We start from the raw sequence: 15,889 nt of genomic DNA, 5'->3' as shown, positions 1-15,889 counted from the left end.
ATTCCCATCTGCAACCGCAGGAGGTAATAACTGCAGATGAATCTTGGTGGTCCTCTTAAACTGTTCCAGTAATATACCAAACTGACCCATGCATGTTATGCAATACTAGCAAAAGATTTTTCAACATGAGCATTTTCTTTTCTGGTTTGTTTTGACACGGATGTATAGATTTTTATTATTTTTTAACATGAAGCAAACGAATGAATAAGCATATAAAAAAATGACACAATTGTTACTGAATTTATTTTTATTTCCAAAACTCTTTGCAGCCGAATAAATGGCACAAAGGCTAAGAATGAGTAAAAAAAAAAAAAAAAAAAAAAAGTGCATCTTGAGAACATACTGAAAATACAGAAACATAACCGATAGGTGCAAATCCAATTCATTTTAGTTAGTTAGACAATTACAAAGACCTTTGTTGTCCTCACTGAGCAGAAACAACAGGTCCACACCAATTTAGATAAAAGCAAAAAAAAAAATGATCTCAATAAGAGAAAAACAAGGAGCATTCACCATGCGTGAATCAAAATAATGCATGTTTGATCATACGAAAACAGATAAGGACTTGCAGGCATCCATATTACATTACAATACTTAGATCACTATGGAGCCGACATAAAGATTGCTTGCCAAAATAGTTTCATACACCGTGGTGGTGCGCGACCCATTCCGGCCTCACCCACGACCGCGTCTCTGGGGGTGCTGGGTGTGACGCAACGGTTTAAGTAAACGGTTTAAGTGTTTGTCACAGAACATCGACACGAAACACTGCAGAAGATCAAACGCTGCTCTGGCAGCCGTACAGACATGTTAGGCAACAGTTCCATTGCTTATGCGACCCTAAACCCTTGCCAGCAATTTCCTGAAAACATCACTTCTGTTTCCAAAACATTATTGCCTTATTCTCATAGGATAGGAGGTCATTTCTGCAGTATGTGCAAGGCGGAGGACACATTCACAGATTTCCATTAGCTAAGGATGCCATTAGATTACGACACAAACTGTTCCACCTAACTATATGCAGTTCTGTTTGCCTTATCCGCATGTTCCACCTATAAAACACTTCTTCTTTTTTTCCCCAGCTAAAGTCAAATCTAGTAAGGAATCTATAAGCACTTTTTGATAATTACATTCTGATTTGACTTGTTCCATGTACAAAGAAACATAAAGCTTTGATTTATTGATAGATTAAAAGGTTGGTTTACTCAAAAATGAAAACTCTGTCATCCGTTTACTCGTCTGCATGTCGTTCCAGACTCGTATGATTTACTTTCCTCTGAGGAACGCAAAAGGAGAAGTTTAGTAGAATGTTCATGCTGCTCTTTTCCATACAGTAACCGTGAACGGGGATGGAAATTACACCAAAAAATGACTTGTGCATTATATTGTAGCCTAAGTCTTTAGCTTGGGGGCTCGAGCACCCACGGGGAAAACACAAGATATTCCTCCTCCACCGTAACCAATCACCAAATCGATTGAGATTCGGGAACCTCTCTGATTGGTGGATCTCACATCGGGTCCCGACAGGTCATGATACACACAATTCTACTGTTATGTTTAACATTACAGCATAACAACCTGTCACAAAAGCTTGTGCTTTCTGTTTTTTTTTTTTTTCAATGATAATAAATTGCATTTTAAGTAATTAACTCCAAAATCATCAGGTATATCAGCAAGAGAGCGACCCGTGACAACACTCATGTGGTTTTGTTTGGTTGGTTAGATGTATTTGCAGTCTGTGTGTTTCTCTTCGTGAGACACAAATGACTTTTTGTGTAATGAATTCATCAAGCGCACCATCGCACGGAAAAAAAGACCGCAGGCCTATTCTTGAAAAACCAACACCAAGTATAATTGTCTATTAAGCAACGAGCATATTAACATTTTTAAGGGTCATTTGTTGCGTATGTGCGTGTCACCTTGCTTAGCCCAGTTATCATTTGCTCATGGAAACAGAGGTGAATAGAGATGTGTTTATATATGGTTGTTAATGTATTTGCACTTGGGGTTTCGGAGCGTGGACACCCACCGGTAGAAACATAAATTGGCGCCTGTGTTTTGAAGCCATATGATAGTTTTGTGTCAGTAAGGGGTCGATTCACATGGAATGTGTTTTTGTATTCCTCTATGTTAGCCTACTTTTCCATTGTTACTTCTATGCAAACATGTGCTACCTACATTGATGTCTTTGGCCATTGAGCTCACGTCTTGTGTCTTTTAAACACGACACTGCGCTCTAAAAATGCAGAATTGAAGTTAAAATAAGTTCAACAACCTTGGTTTTTTTTTTTCCCCATTCCATTGCCCACGTATTGCATTTTTGCAATGTGTGAATGGCCCCAAACAGGCCAAAAGTTATGGCTGGTGGATGCTGCATTTGTCGTAACGAATTGTGACACCGATTTGAATATGGAGAGATTTGAGAGCTGTGGTGGAGGGAACAATTTCAGTGTATAACCTACATTTTGGTCTTTTCAGAAGACTTGCAATATAGCTGAGCTTTTATGGTGTGTTTTGTCATTCTTCTGTTCCCCATTGACGTTTAATGTATGGAAACAAGCACATGGGACATTCTGCTAAACTTCACCTTATATGCTCTACAGAGGAAAGAAAGTCAAGAAGTGAGTAGGCCTAAATGATGACATACTTGTCATTTTTGGGTGAACTGTTCCTTTAAAAGACTGACATGGATCCATGCAGCAGAAAATCCTCTTACTATCAAGACAAAGAGTAACCTATAAGTGCTTTTCAGAATGAAACTTGAGCAACCGTGTTTTTTTTTTTTTTTCTGTTATCCAGCTGTGTTGTTTTTCAGATATTTCGTGGTCTTCGTGTCACCCTCTCAGACCTTTTCTTTCATTTTTCAAAGTACAAATTACTTGAAAGCTTCAATAAACCAGACAGCCTACTTTTTATGATTAGTAAATCAATTCCTGTTTGAAAACCAGTAAATATGCAACTATCTAGACCAGTGGTTCTCAGCTGGTTTTGCTTGGGGGGGGGGGGGCAACGTTTTACATCGGACTCGATACAGTACCATGAAATGTATTATACAAAAGATTGATCATATAAAGATAAACATTCCAATATTAATGAATCTATTAATTGATTTAGAATTGGTTTCCATCTATGATCCATTTTTGGGTTGCAACCAACCAGTTAAGAACCACTGATCAAGGCCAGGTGACCATGCTGTGTTGAACATTTTAACATAGTAAGCTGCAGTACAAACATAAACCAAGGTGCTGATTCAGTCAAACTAGATGATTTAGAAAGGGTATGGACCCACTATAATAGTGAGCCTCAGCAGTGAACTGGAACGGTAGCTCAAGGCATTACTCTGGGTGACCATCTCCAGATCCACAACATGTTCTCTAGGTCCAGTCAACGGTTTGGTCATTACCAACATGGCACTTACATTACTGGAGCGCTGAAAGACAAAGAGAAAGACAATCACTAGAGAGACTACACCACAAGCAAATGTTATTAGTCGAAGTGACCCATTTTATTTTGAATATAACTGGGTTTTATTTATATTGTTCTTGACAAAAAATGCGACTATAAGTAATCTGATGTTGTGGAGTGCTAGATTTTGCACTGATATTCAACATTCAACCACACAACATTTTAAATGTAACAGGGTTGGTCCTAAACCTGTTTTGGAGTGTCATGGGTTCAAAGTGAGGTAAGCATCTCTTACAGTCTCTATCAATTGTTTTTAATGTAATGTCATCAACCCCAATTATTGTTCAACCCTGTTATGGGAAAATAACAGTGATCGTTTTTTACAGAAAATAATTCTTGTCAAAAAGCACAAGAAGTTTTGCAGTGCTAGAATAGGTCGTTATTAGACCTTTTTGCACTGATCAACCCCAAAACAGTTTAAATGTAACAGGGTTGGCGCTAAACTGGTTTTGGAAGTGAACTGTCATGGGATCAAAGTGAGGTAAGTATCTCTAACAGTCTTCATCAGTTTATTTTTAATTTTTTATATTGTTTATAGTTATGTTGTCAACCCCAATTGTTCAACTCTGTTATGGAAAAATAACAGTGATCTTTTTTCTTTTTCTTTCTTACAGAAACAAATTCTCAGCAAAAAGAGCAAGAATACTGACTGTAAATGTTCTGCATTGTTAGCCATTATTAGACCTTTTTGTACTGATCTTCAACCCTGTAACAATCAACCTGAACACATTTTAAATGGAGCAGGGTTGGCTCTGAACCTGTTTTGGAAAATGAATGTCATGGGTTCAAACAGAGGGAAGTATCTCTTACAGTCTTTATATGTTTTTGTTTTGTTTACAGTAATATTTTCAATTCTCAATTGTTCAGCTCTGTTATGCAAAATAATAATGATTAGTATTATACAGAAAAAAGGTCATTAATAGACCTTTTTGCACTGATCTTCAACCCTGTAACAATCAACCTGAAAGCATTTTAAATGGAGCAGGGTTGGCTCTGAACCTGTTTTGGAAAATGAATGTCATGGGTTCAAACAGAGGGCATAAGAATCTCTTACAGTCTTTATACGTTTTTGCTTTGGTTACAGTTATATTTTCAAGCTCAATTGTTCAACTCTGTTATGTAAAATAATAATGATTAGTCTTTTACAGAAAAAAGGCCATTAATAGAAGTTTGGTGCTAAACCTGGTTTGGAAAATGAATGTCATGAGTTCTGGTTCAAACTGGTAAATATCTCTTACAGTCTCTACAAGTTGTGTTTATTATGTTTACAGTTATATTGTGAAGCTCAATTGTTCAACTCTGTTATGAAAAATAATAGTGAGAGTCTTTTACAGAAAAAATTATTAGACATTTTGCACTGATCTTCAACCATGTGTGTTCAACCTCAAAAAAGTCAAATGTAACAGGGTTGACTTAAGACCTGTTTTGGCAGAGAAATGCCATGAATTTAAATAGGAAACTATACTTTTTTTTAATGTTTGAAAGGCTGTAATCACAGATTAAGGATTGTGGTAACTGTTTAAAAAATCTTCCACTGAAAAAATTGTCACGTCTTACCCTCAGGTAGAATTCTCCTCCCTCATTGCCGGATTTGATCGTGAAAGTGTTTACCATATTGGGGTAGACACTGGTTGCTTGAATCTGGAAGATATCCGCAGGCACTGAGCGATCGGAAAAGATGCTCATGTACTTGTAGACAATGACAGGCGGCAGTCCCCGGCAAACATTTGGCGACTGGCACCGACAGCGACTGTTGGCGGAGAGTTAAATGGTTAAAAAAAAACTTTTTTATTGCAACACAGCATGATTTTATTAGGACTTTTGACACACCCTTCTCCTGTTTTCACGTATGGCTCACGGCAGGGGTTTCTGGGATAGCAACGGAATCCTCCGTAGTAATTCCAACACATTTCATCTTCTCTGCAGTTGTGTGCTGCTTCACACTCATTTACATCTATTAACAGGGTGGAAAAGGTCAATGAGCAACTTCAGAAGCCACTTCAGGTGCCCTGAACTACACAAACGGGAATATACCTTGGCACAGCCGCGTCCCTTGGAGCTGGTATCCCTCAGGACACACACAACTGTATCCTCCGGGTTGATTCACACATTGGAACTGGCACATGTAGTTTGAGAAATCACACTCATCGATGTCTGGAAAACACAAGTATATTGCTAATTACAGCGTAACATTCCAGGATGTTTTCAATTGAATGTCCCTGGACCACATCTCAATAAAAATTAAACAAATATTTTACTACACTACACTAACATATGACAACCAGAAAGTGTCCACATACTTTTTGTCTTGATTTGAAAATAATATATGGATAGTTTTATAATTTTTAACTTTAAGTCCCATTCTCACCAGGGATGATAACTATAACTATAAAGTGAAATCACTTTAAGAGGGATTTTTTTTTTTTTTTTTTAGCTGATGAGGAATAAAATCATTGACAGCCAATCAGAATCCACACAACTTTAAGGAGCTTAAGCATTTAAGGCAGCAGATGACAAAACTGCAGTGCACATGGTTTAATATTTTTCCATTAATGTATTTAGATATAATATTTCAGTGCCAAGTAGGCTGTTATATCAACAATATACAAGACAATTTTAAATAGCCTGTCATAACTTAATCTTATTTAAATGGCAATTTCACACATGACATTATATACCCACAAATATTTAATATCATAAGGATAACATGCTAACAGGTTACCCTCTTAAGCTAACGTATCCTTAGTAGAAAGTATAGGTTAGTAGAAGTAATAGCAAACCTACACTGAATTTTGTGTTCTCTGTGTTTGATATCGTAGTGAATTATAAATGTATAATCACATATTACTCAATTGTCCAATGGTCATTAAAATCATTAAGATATGATATAATATACATGGGGGAAAATACATTGTGCAATGTTATTGGCATTGAAATACTGTTTGATCTGATTGGCTACAACAGGATAGTGTCGATGTTAGCAACGCCCTCATGCTAAGAAACTGAGAGATTCACCTCAACTAAATGTTGTTTAGTTTAGTTCAGTCGGACGTTTGTAAGCATATTACTGTGAATGCTTTACTCATTTGTTTACATACGCTTAGGGAAGAGTCGCAATTGTTGTCTTTGTTACTAGGTAAAAAAAATATCCAGGAATATTCGAACAAACTAGCGATTAAAACAAAAATTAAAAGGCTATACTTTCTTTCATAGGTTTAAAAAGTGTACAAAATACTTTAAAAAATAACCTTGGCAGGAGACGGAGTCTGAAGCCAGTTCGTATCCGACTTCACATTGGCAGAGGTAAGAGCCAATCAGATTGTAGCACTGATGTTGGCAGGGGTTTGAAGTGAGACATTCATTCACATCTGTAAAAAGAAAAAAAGTGGAACGCAATTGAACATTAATGACAAATGATAAAAATCAAAAATGCAAGTGCATGAGTAATAAACAAAATAACTGCTGGCCTGTTAATGCAATTCACTGCCCATTTAATTCAGTTCCTCAAATATAACACTAATAACACCACTTATTTAAAACAACAGGTAGCATAATCCAAAACACACATCTTTTCTGCACTCCTAATCATTCTTTGGTATGTCTGGCGAGATTTCCAGCTTAGTTCTGGAGCGCAGAGAGTGTCCTTTCACAGTGTGGGGGCCATCATGGGTGGTCTGCGCTTATCTGCCAGGTTTGGTCAAGTAACTATATACAAAGGCCCAAGAATAGCCCAGTTTTCTGTGATTCATATACAGGCTATTGGATGTGCAACACATGTGAGTGCAAAACCTCCTTATCCAAACGAAAGGACATTCAGGCAGATTCCTCCTAGTGATCTATTTGAAGCATTAATGTGAGAATAATGTCAACGCGCAGATCCGAAGCCTCCCGGGGGGCCTCTCGTCGACTGTTTCCAAAGCTTTTACTGACCAGCGTTTGGGCCCTTTCAGGGGGTTCAGCACTGCTGATAGCCAAACTGGCCGATGCACACTGGAAAAAATGAGGTGCAAGACCTCGCAGGCGAGAGTTCAGACAAAAAGCTTGGAGTTTTCTCGCCCACCTTTCTGAGAGAGGCACACCTGGAGTCTGTGATCACCCACATGATGTGATTTAATTCCAACAAACTGGTGTCAGATTCCAAAGGAATCACTGCCAAGGCACTTCTGAAAGAGACTGGCCGAAAATATGTAAACATCGAAGGAAGGCCGACTCTCTTTGCGGGAAGAGGCCCAAGCTAATTGTTGACTCATTTTAATGGGCTGAGAGATGCATGTCCTGACCTATACTTCCTCAAACAACTCCACATAACCTGTTGGCTGTTTGATTACAGAAAGAACCAGTTGTAATACAATGGTTGGTGCACTAGTCTTGGAGACAAAGTCGTGTTTAAAGGTACCAGGTTGATGCAGTGATCACTTCTGATAAAAAACTTCTCACTAGATTAGTTTGTAAGGTTAGTGTCATTATATATATGTATATATATATATATATATATATATATATATAGTTTTTTTTCACATAATTCAGGTTGTAAAATGTCATGTGGTTTTGGTCCCCAAAAATATAATTAAAATGTATTAATTAATAAAAAAAAAATAAAAAAAAATTAACTTTAAAAATGTATTTAAAAAAATCTTGTGTGAAAATAATGATTACGATGTGTACGCTCAAATAAATTCAAGGTATAAGGGAAATATATTATTACTTTTTGATGTCACCACATGACATTTAAATAGAAACTTTTCTTGAAACAGGTATAAAAGATGTTTTGCTCTTAAACAGTATGATACACCAGCAAGACCAAAAACCAAACCAATGCTAACCCGTATAAACCAACTCTGAGCAGATGCTGATTTCTCCTGAACTCTTCAGCGCGAGTGGGATTAGCTATCAAGAAACACAGCAAATGGAATCCGTGCAAATGACTGCTCATAGTATCTAATAAAATGATTTAAGATTGGGAAACAAATGTATTACTCTTTTGGGATGAAATGTTAGTTGGCATGTCTTTGCAATTCATGTCTTTCAGTCTCATCTTGAATGGTTTATGCAACCTAAATTGTTTGCTTCTAGCACAGGGATTCTGCATGCTGTAACACGACTGAGCCATCTATCAAGTTGGGAAAGAAAAACATCATTAGCACACACACAAAAATTGTTTTATCCACCAGATAGAAGAAGACAGACCCAGAGGAAGCAGATTTCTGGCACTGCATCCTCTGAACAGATACAACAACATCCCAAAGAGTGACACAATGACTTCCCAAGGGGTCAGTGTTTGGCTTGTTAGCATGGTCTGGCTAGATTTCAAGTGCTGCAAACTTATTAGTTATAGGCTAATAAGCTACTTTACATTTCGCTAATAACTTTGGAGCTGTGTGGGACAGAATACGTTTTCTCTTAATTTTAAAAACTTTTTCAAACACATCCTATGCCATAAAATTTGGAGTGTATCATCTAATAGACAAAAATATATTTTGCATGAGTAAAACACAAAGTATATCTCATTTATACACTTTCAACTCCTTCTTGCGGACATTGTGTGATGCAATTTTCATAACCAGCCATTGTGTTTTCCAATACAGTGTTTTCACTGTATTCCAATGAAATTCCAATGCAATTTTCCATTGTATCAGCCAATTTTCTGTACCATAGGCTGTAAAAAAAGATGGACAACGCCCCTTCGCTCTCTTCCACTGGTGAGAAGTGAAGCCGCCAGTGTCCAGTAGCGATCTCGGGACCTGAGTCTGCGCAGTAGCGATCTCGGGACCTGAGTCTGCGCAGTAGTGAGCAGGAAGTAAAGCCGCAAAATCAAGGCTCTGCCCTCACTCTCGCAGAATCAATCGCAAGCACATGCTCCTGCACTTTTTTTAATTAATTATAGAAATTTAGATATTAAATATTTAGCTCCAATCTCCTCAGTCCTCCGAAGATCCCGAAAAAAAGTCTGTTGGTGCTTAAGTGACTACTTCGCTCAGAGAACCTGTCAATCACAGCTGTCAATCATGACGTCAATCATGGGAGGCGGGGTTTATGATCTATACTAGGACCAGTCACCGGGGGAGTGATCGATACGCTTTGGCTTCACTTTTCAGGGCTTGTGCGGCACGCCTCTGTACCATGTTGCCACCTTTATGTGATGTATGCTGCCAGCTGTGTCACTTCCCTGCCATTCACAACTCCTCTCCCGTTCTATATAGTAATGGAAGTACATGGTTTCGAACAAATCAACAGGAATAAACAGCAGCCAATCAAATTTAAGCAGCCATTTGAAATGAACTTTTAATTGAAAGTAAAATTTTAATCCGTTCATTGTGAAATTTGGTATACATGTACAGGGTGTCCACAAGAAGCTATGTACCAAATTTTGTGAGAATTGGACACAGGGTGCCACTGTAATACATTTTTGCTCCGTATGGCAGAAATATTTTTGGGGGAATTTTATATAATTTACCAAAATGCGTTCACACTTAAAAATAAACGTTCCAAAAGAGGTTTTCACAGCAATGCCATAGAAGAACCTTTTTTGTCTTGGCGTGGAGAACATTCTAATAATCAAAAGAACCTTTTTCCACATAAAGAACCTTTTATGGAATGGGAAGGTTCCATGGAAGTTAAAGGTTCTTGATTAAACCATTGATGCCAATGAAGAGCAAGTGTATACGCGTTTCGCCCGATATAGTGCAACGTCCAGACCAAAAAAAATTGGGTGCACGAACACCAGGACAACATTTTGAAATTTAACACCAAACTATTTTACACACACCATTCACTGAGATCTTTAAACTCCATAATCACAACAAATACTGCAAATAACCAAGTAGACACAGCTATTGCTCACCTCTGCAGTAGTTCTGAGAGTCTGGCATGAAACCGACACCACACTGGATTGTATGTGTTGCGCTTTGAATGACTCTGGAGTATTCGCCCCTGTAATTGGGGGCTATCCCGTGCTGAACATCTCCTCTTTCCACTGGTGGGGCAGTAGTGGGCTCATCCTCGCCGTTACTGACGATTATCTGAGCGTTGTGGGGTAAGCAGAGGTATCCACCAAAATGGTTGACGCATTTCATGCCCCCTTTGCAGGCGTCCTGCACTGTCTTGCATTCATCTATATCTATGTGTAGAAAGACACATGATTAACATGATTAGATATTATGGTTTAACATTAATGCTTGTACTATTAAGACAACTGATTGAGGGGAAAAGAGTTGTGTTACCTTTACAGATTTGTTTATCAAAGTCAAATTCATAACCTTCAGTGCACTGCAAAAGAAAAAGAAAAAAATGTGTGAGAGGCAAGAGATCATAAATATGGGTTCATAATTAATGATAAAAATTGTTTTTTAGCAAGATACCAAAAACTGATGGCTGATTAAAAATTCACCTGTGACTATTTATTTACACATACAGATTATCTATCTATCTATCTATCTATCTATCTATCTATCTATCTATCTATCTATCTATCTATCTATCTATCTATCTATCTATCCATCCATCCATCCATCCATCCATCCATCCATCCATCCATCCATCAGATTTTTGAGAATAAATAAAACCATGCATAAACCAAACACAAAACAACACTTACATACAGATTACTGATGTGAAATTTATGTTTATGTCTATCTATCTCTCTTGCTCCCTTTTTTGTCAGCGGAATAATAATCCGCACATCTGATTTGGCACATGTTTTATGCCAGATGCCCTTCCTACCACAACCCAGCACTGATCTAAATTTTTAAAAAACAAATAAATACACATAAAACACAAAACAAAACAAAAATATAGCTGGAAGCAGCAATTAAGTGGCCCAGCACAAAAAAAGTCATGATGATTTATCCACGGATGGCTGGGAGCATCAGATCAACTGCAACAATGAGTAATTAAAGACATTTTTAGATTATTTACCAAATGCAATCATTTGATTTAATTGCTTATCACTTTTGACCAGTAGGTGGTGCTGAGGTTACAATAGCTACGTTTAAATGGACGATTTTTGTTTCAATTGAAACTAAATAAAGTGATCGGGTTGATGTGCGCATTTAGTGTTTACATGTACTATCGAATGGATTAGAAAAGTTTTAAACCACCCCTTACAGTCCGAATGAAATTTTGATTTGGCCATTTTCGGATTTGGCCACTTCATTCCACCTGACGGGGTTACATGTGACTTTTTTATACCAACTGTGCCACTAGTCCGATTACAAACACGTTATTAGGGCCCATGTAAACGCAGCTACTAAATGATCTGAAGATGCTCTGAGCCTATTCAAAATGGCGGAGAACAAGTTTGACCGAACATGGCATAATTGTTATCACTGTTCTTGGTATGACTCAAGGAATCTATCGAGTCCAGTTTCATTAAAATAAGCTAAAATTATTCAAAAGCAAAAAAATATATTATTTTATTTCATTATAGATTTTGACCAGAAGGTGGCGATGTTCCAAAATGTACCTTCAGGGCATGGTGCCGATGACCCACACTGAGTTTCGTAGTGATACGCTAACGTGTTCATAAAATACAGCATTTTGCAATACAATTAAAAATGGCCACCACCCAAAATGGTCAATATGGGATCAATTGGGTATCATTCGACTCGGTATGCTGCACTGAATCCAAAGAGATACGTTTTTGAGCAAACCGTTCAGAAGTTATAAACACAAATAGGCATTTTTCATATCTCCTGACCCAGTGCTGTGCCAGAACGGTGCATGTAGCCTCTGGTCATGCTTGTGAATACATGTACCAAGACTCATCTCGATAAAGTGTTGCAGAGATATGGCCTCACGTTCATTTTGACGTGCTTTTTGTCTAATTCGAAATACTAAACACCATCATGGTGACACACATGACACTCGAGTAATGCAATAAACCGTCCTTTGACAACATTAGATGTAACATAAAACCCTAATGTACATAACTGATAAAAAAAAAACTAAGAAGAAACAGTTAGCCTATTTCAACGAAAATAGCCTACATCAAATGTGAAGTGTCATGCAGGGAATTATGGGAATGCCAATCTATGGTTCAATGGTACAATGACTTCCAAACACTGTTAATTGAACAGTATTTACTTTTCTGTAAAATTACATTAAATGTAAGGTTAGATCTATTACATTTATTCACCGTATTACTGTTAACCAATTAACAGGTTTTTACTGTCGTATTATTCAGTCATTTACCGTTAAAATCACGATATTTTTTTTTTATAGTGTTCGAAAAAGTAAGTTTTTCCGTAAAATTCAAAATGGAAATATTTTCATGCCGGAAAATCAAATCATTTTGTGCCAAGAAATCAGAGTTTTTGTCTCTTGCCCGTATGGTTCAAAGGTTATTAGCATAAACATATTTGGCCAGTTGGTGGCGCTAGAGGGATTGAGTTAGAGACTCCAAATTTGCAATGTTGACAGTTCAGACTGTCCTCTATCCGTGTGCCAAATTTCATAACTTTCCCGCAAGCGGTTCTATGGGATACCAATGGAAGAAGAAGGAAGAATAATGATAAGAACACTAACGGAAACAATAGGTGCCAAGCGCACACACCTTGACACATAAAAACAAAGCAAAACACAAAACAATAAGCAGCTGTTATGTGTTTTGGACTACTTGCCATGTACGTGACAGGCTCCTGGGCTTCGCCTTCCTGAGACACCGCAAAGCGGACGGCAACGCTCAAACACAAGCAGATCCCGAGCATTGTGACCTGCAACACAGGGGGAAAAAACATGATCACATAATCACCATCATGCGCCTTCAAACGCATCTGCACCGTTTCCAGCGAAACCCCAATTACATTTCATCCGTGCTGCAAAGGTCACATTGTTTCGTTTGAATACAACTGCTGTTGACGCTGGCTCAGTCCTGCAGAAACTTGGCAGAGTCCTCCACAAAACAACAGTGTGCCCGTTCACCCACTTCATAAAAGTAATTATGCCATGGCACATTTTTAAAAGTAGCACATTGTCCTTGTGCAAACGACCATATCCGGCATATCTGAGAGTCGACCGAGGCATCAGATCTCATTTCAACACTGTGGGAAATGTTCTTGACAAATTCACTCTTGTAATATTGAATTTAATGGGTTTCCCCGAGGATGCGGATCTCTGAAGCTCGCTCTGAACCTCCCAGATTGTGTCAGAAAGAAACAGTTCAAATAAAACACAAGTAACAGTAAATCTACAGTACAAGGCTATTACAGCGATTTCAAAAGTAGTGCAACCGAAGGCATGTACCAACTAGTACTTAGACACCATATTTATCTGACAAAGCCCTCAAGCAACCTCCAGTTGAAATTGTTGTTTTCTGTTCAAGAAAACCTCCTATTCGTGTAATCACGCTTTCTTTTGTTTCCGTGAAGACCTGCAGAAGTCCATTCCCATTCAAAAGTACTAAGTATTTGTGTAATATGACAAGATACTTTGTTATAGCGCAGTTGTTCAATGTGAAACACTTAAACTCGTAGTTATTTTGCAAACCGTTACTATAGTTATCACTCAAAATGATGTAAAAGTCAAGTCATAGAGTTTATAATGCCATGCAAAAACACTATACCTTAGACAATAGGATTGTCCCCATCTTCCCAGCAGTCCTAAGTGTGTGTGTGTGTGTGGAGTGAGAAGAGATGCTTACCGTGTGTGTGATTTATCCCTCTGTGAGTTGAGGAGCGCTGGAGTCTCTCACACACGAGGTGCCTGCGATCATGTTCTTATAAGAGGCAGGTTTTTCTCACAAGCCTTTTCAAATTATGTTTTTTCTCACTGCTACATTCTTGTTGGGATATAATGGCAGTGGATGTGGCTCCACCTACTGCTAAACGCTCAGACCTACAGTAACACATCTACAGATGCAGATACAGCAGCTCAGAGAAGGGAGAGGAACGTCTTGCTGATGAAGAATTATGATATGATCTTAAATGCTGTGATCATTCATCTGCATCATAAACGTGAACGAAATATATCAATTGATAATTAAAATAAAATAACTTTTGTCTATAATATTATAATTTTATATTTTATTAAAATTAATATAATTTTGAATATATATATTATTTTCATGTCACTTAATTTTTTTTTTTTTTTTGCCCCAATACACTGTATTTTAAAAATGCCATTCTCATTACAAACGTCTATAATTAATATAAAATATAGTCTGTTTATGAAGTGGAAAGTCTATACCAATAATCAAGAATTATATTATGATCTTTTATATTATACTATGATAATTTATATGTATCATGGAAATCTATTAAATTAATATGATTTAATCTATAAAATAACTGTTTTTTAAAAAAAATAAAAATTTTCTTCGTTTTTTTTCTACGATTTTTTAAATTAAAATCTAAAATTAATAAAAAATTTAAATAGTCTGTCTATGAAGGGAAGAGAAAATTCTTACCAATAATCAAGAATTATATTATGATCTTTTATATTATACTATGATAATTTATATGTATTAAATATCTATTAAATTAATATGATTTAATCTATAAAATAACTGTTGATTTAATTTTTTCTTCGTTTTTTTTCTACGATTTTTTTAATTAAAATCTAAAATTAATAAAAAATTAAAATAGTCTGTCTATGAAGGGTCTTACCAATAATCAAGAATTATATTATGATCTTAAATATAGGCTAAGAAATATCTATTCAGTTAAATATGTAATTTAATCTATAAATTAAACAGCTGTTTCTAAGAAAGCTATTTATATATATTTTTAATAAAATCTATATAATTAATTAAACATTAAAATTAAATAAAAGATTAATAAAAAGAGGCATTTTTATTTTATTTTCATCATTTTATTTTTCATACTACCAAAGTTTTAGAAATAAATTCTGCTTTTCAAATCCTTTAGCATACTGAAGTATGATGGTATTACAGATGTACATTTTGGACCGAACCGCTCGCTTCATATGGATTAGTTTTACGATCTCTTTATGAACTTATTAAAGCGTCACAGTGGTAGTTGCGTAGACTGTCAATGGAGGGACAGAAAGCTCTCAGATTTAATCAAAAATATCTTAATTTGTGTTCTGAAGATGAACGAAAGTCTGACGGGTTTGAAACGACATGAGGGAGAGTAATTAATGCCAATTAGATTTTTTTATTTTTTTGGTGAACTATCCCTTTAAATATCTCTATAAATCCAGAAAAGATTGTTGATGTCGTAAATTATTTGTTTGTTTTTTTCCTCTTAATCCCATTTCTAAGACTTTTATTTGATTGATTTGGGTAACTTATTTATTTATTTTCATAAAATGTATGTTTTAAAACGTTCCAACATCGTTGTCACTTACATCTCGATGTCTGTCTGAGCTGTCGACTGAAAGAGCCTAGCATGACTAGCAGATTACACGATACCTATAACTGACCTTTATCTTTAACAATAATAATCAATTGACTCATTTAATTTGAATC

The 15,889-nt window shown here is 36.5% G+C and overlaps 1 protein-coding gene across 2 annotated transcripts; it reads right to left on the bottom strand.

Annotated features, from left to right (window-relative positions):
* Positions 1 to 234: 234 nt before the first annotated feature.
* LOC311294997 (EGF-containing fibulin-like extracellular matrix protein 1) lies at positions 235 to 14,231 on the bottom strand. 2 transcript variants are annotated; one of them, XM_084416162.1, is made up of 9 exons: positions 14,102 to 14,231; positions 13,083 to 13,175; positions 10,686 to 10,731; positions 10,307 to 10,582; positions 6,714 to 6,833; positions 5,500 to 5,619; positions 5,296 to 5,419; positions 5,023 to 5,215; positions 235 to 3,430 (listed from the first exon to the last, which is right to left on the bottom strand). In XM_084416162.1, the coding sequence occupies exons 2-9, from the start codon at positions 13,167 to 13,169 to the stop codon at positions 3,269 to 3,271; spliced, it is 1,128 nt and encodes a 375-aa protein (XP_084272288.1). In that variant the 5' UTR covers positions 13,170 to 13,175; positions 14,102 to 14,231; the 3' UTR covers positions 235 to 3,268. The 2 variants fall into 2 exon arrangements, with proteins under 2 accessions (XP_084272288.1, XP_084272287.1); XM_084416161.1 differs by having other exon boundaries at positions 1,189 to 3,430; positions 14,024 to 14,102.
* Between the last annotated feature and the right edge of the window lie 1,658 nt (positions 14,232 to 15,889).

The sequence above is a fragment of the Rutilus rutilus genome (genome assembly GCF_951802725.1).
Source record: "Rutilus rutilus genome assembly, chromosome: 8".
Classification (NCBI taxonomy): domain Eukaryota; kingdom Metazoa; phylum Chordata; class Actinopteri; order Cypriniformes; family Leuciscidae; genus Rutilus; species Rutilus rutilus.
This window is presented reverse-complemented; position numbering and strand designations above follow the sequence as displayed.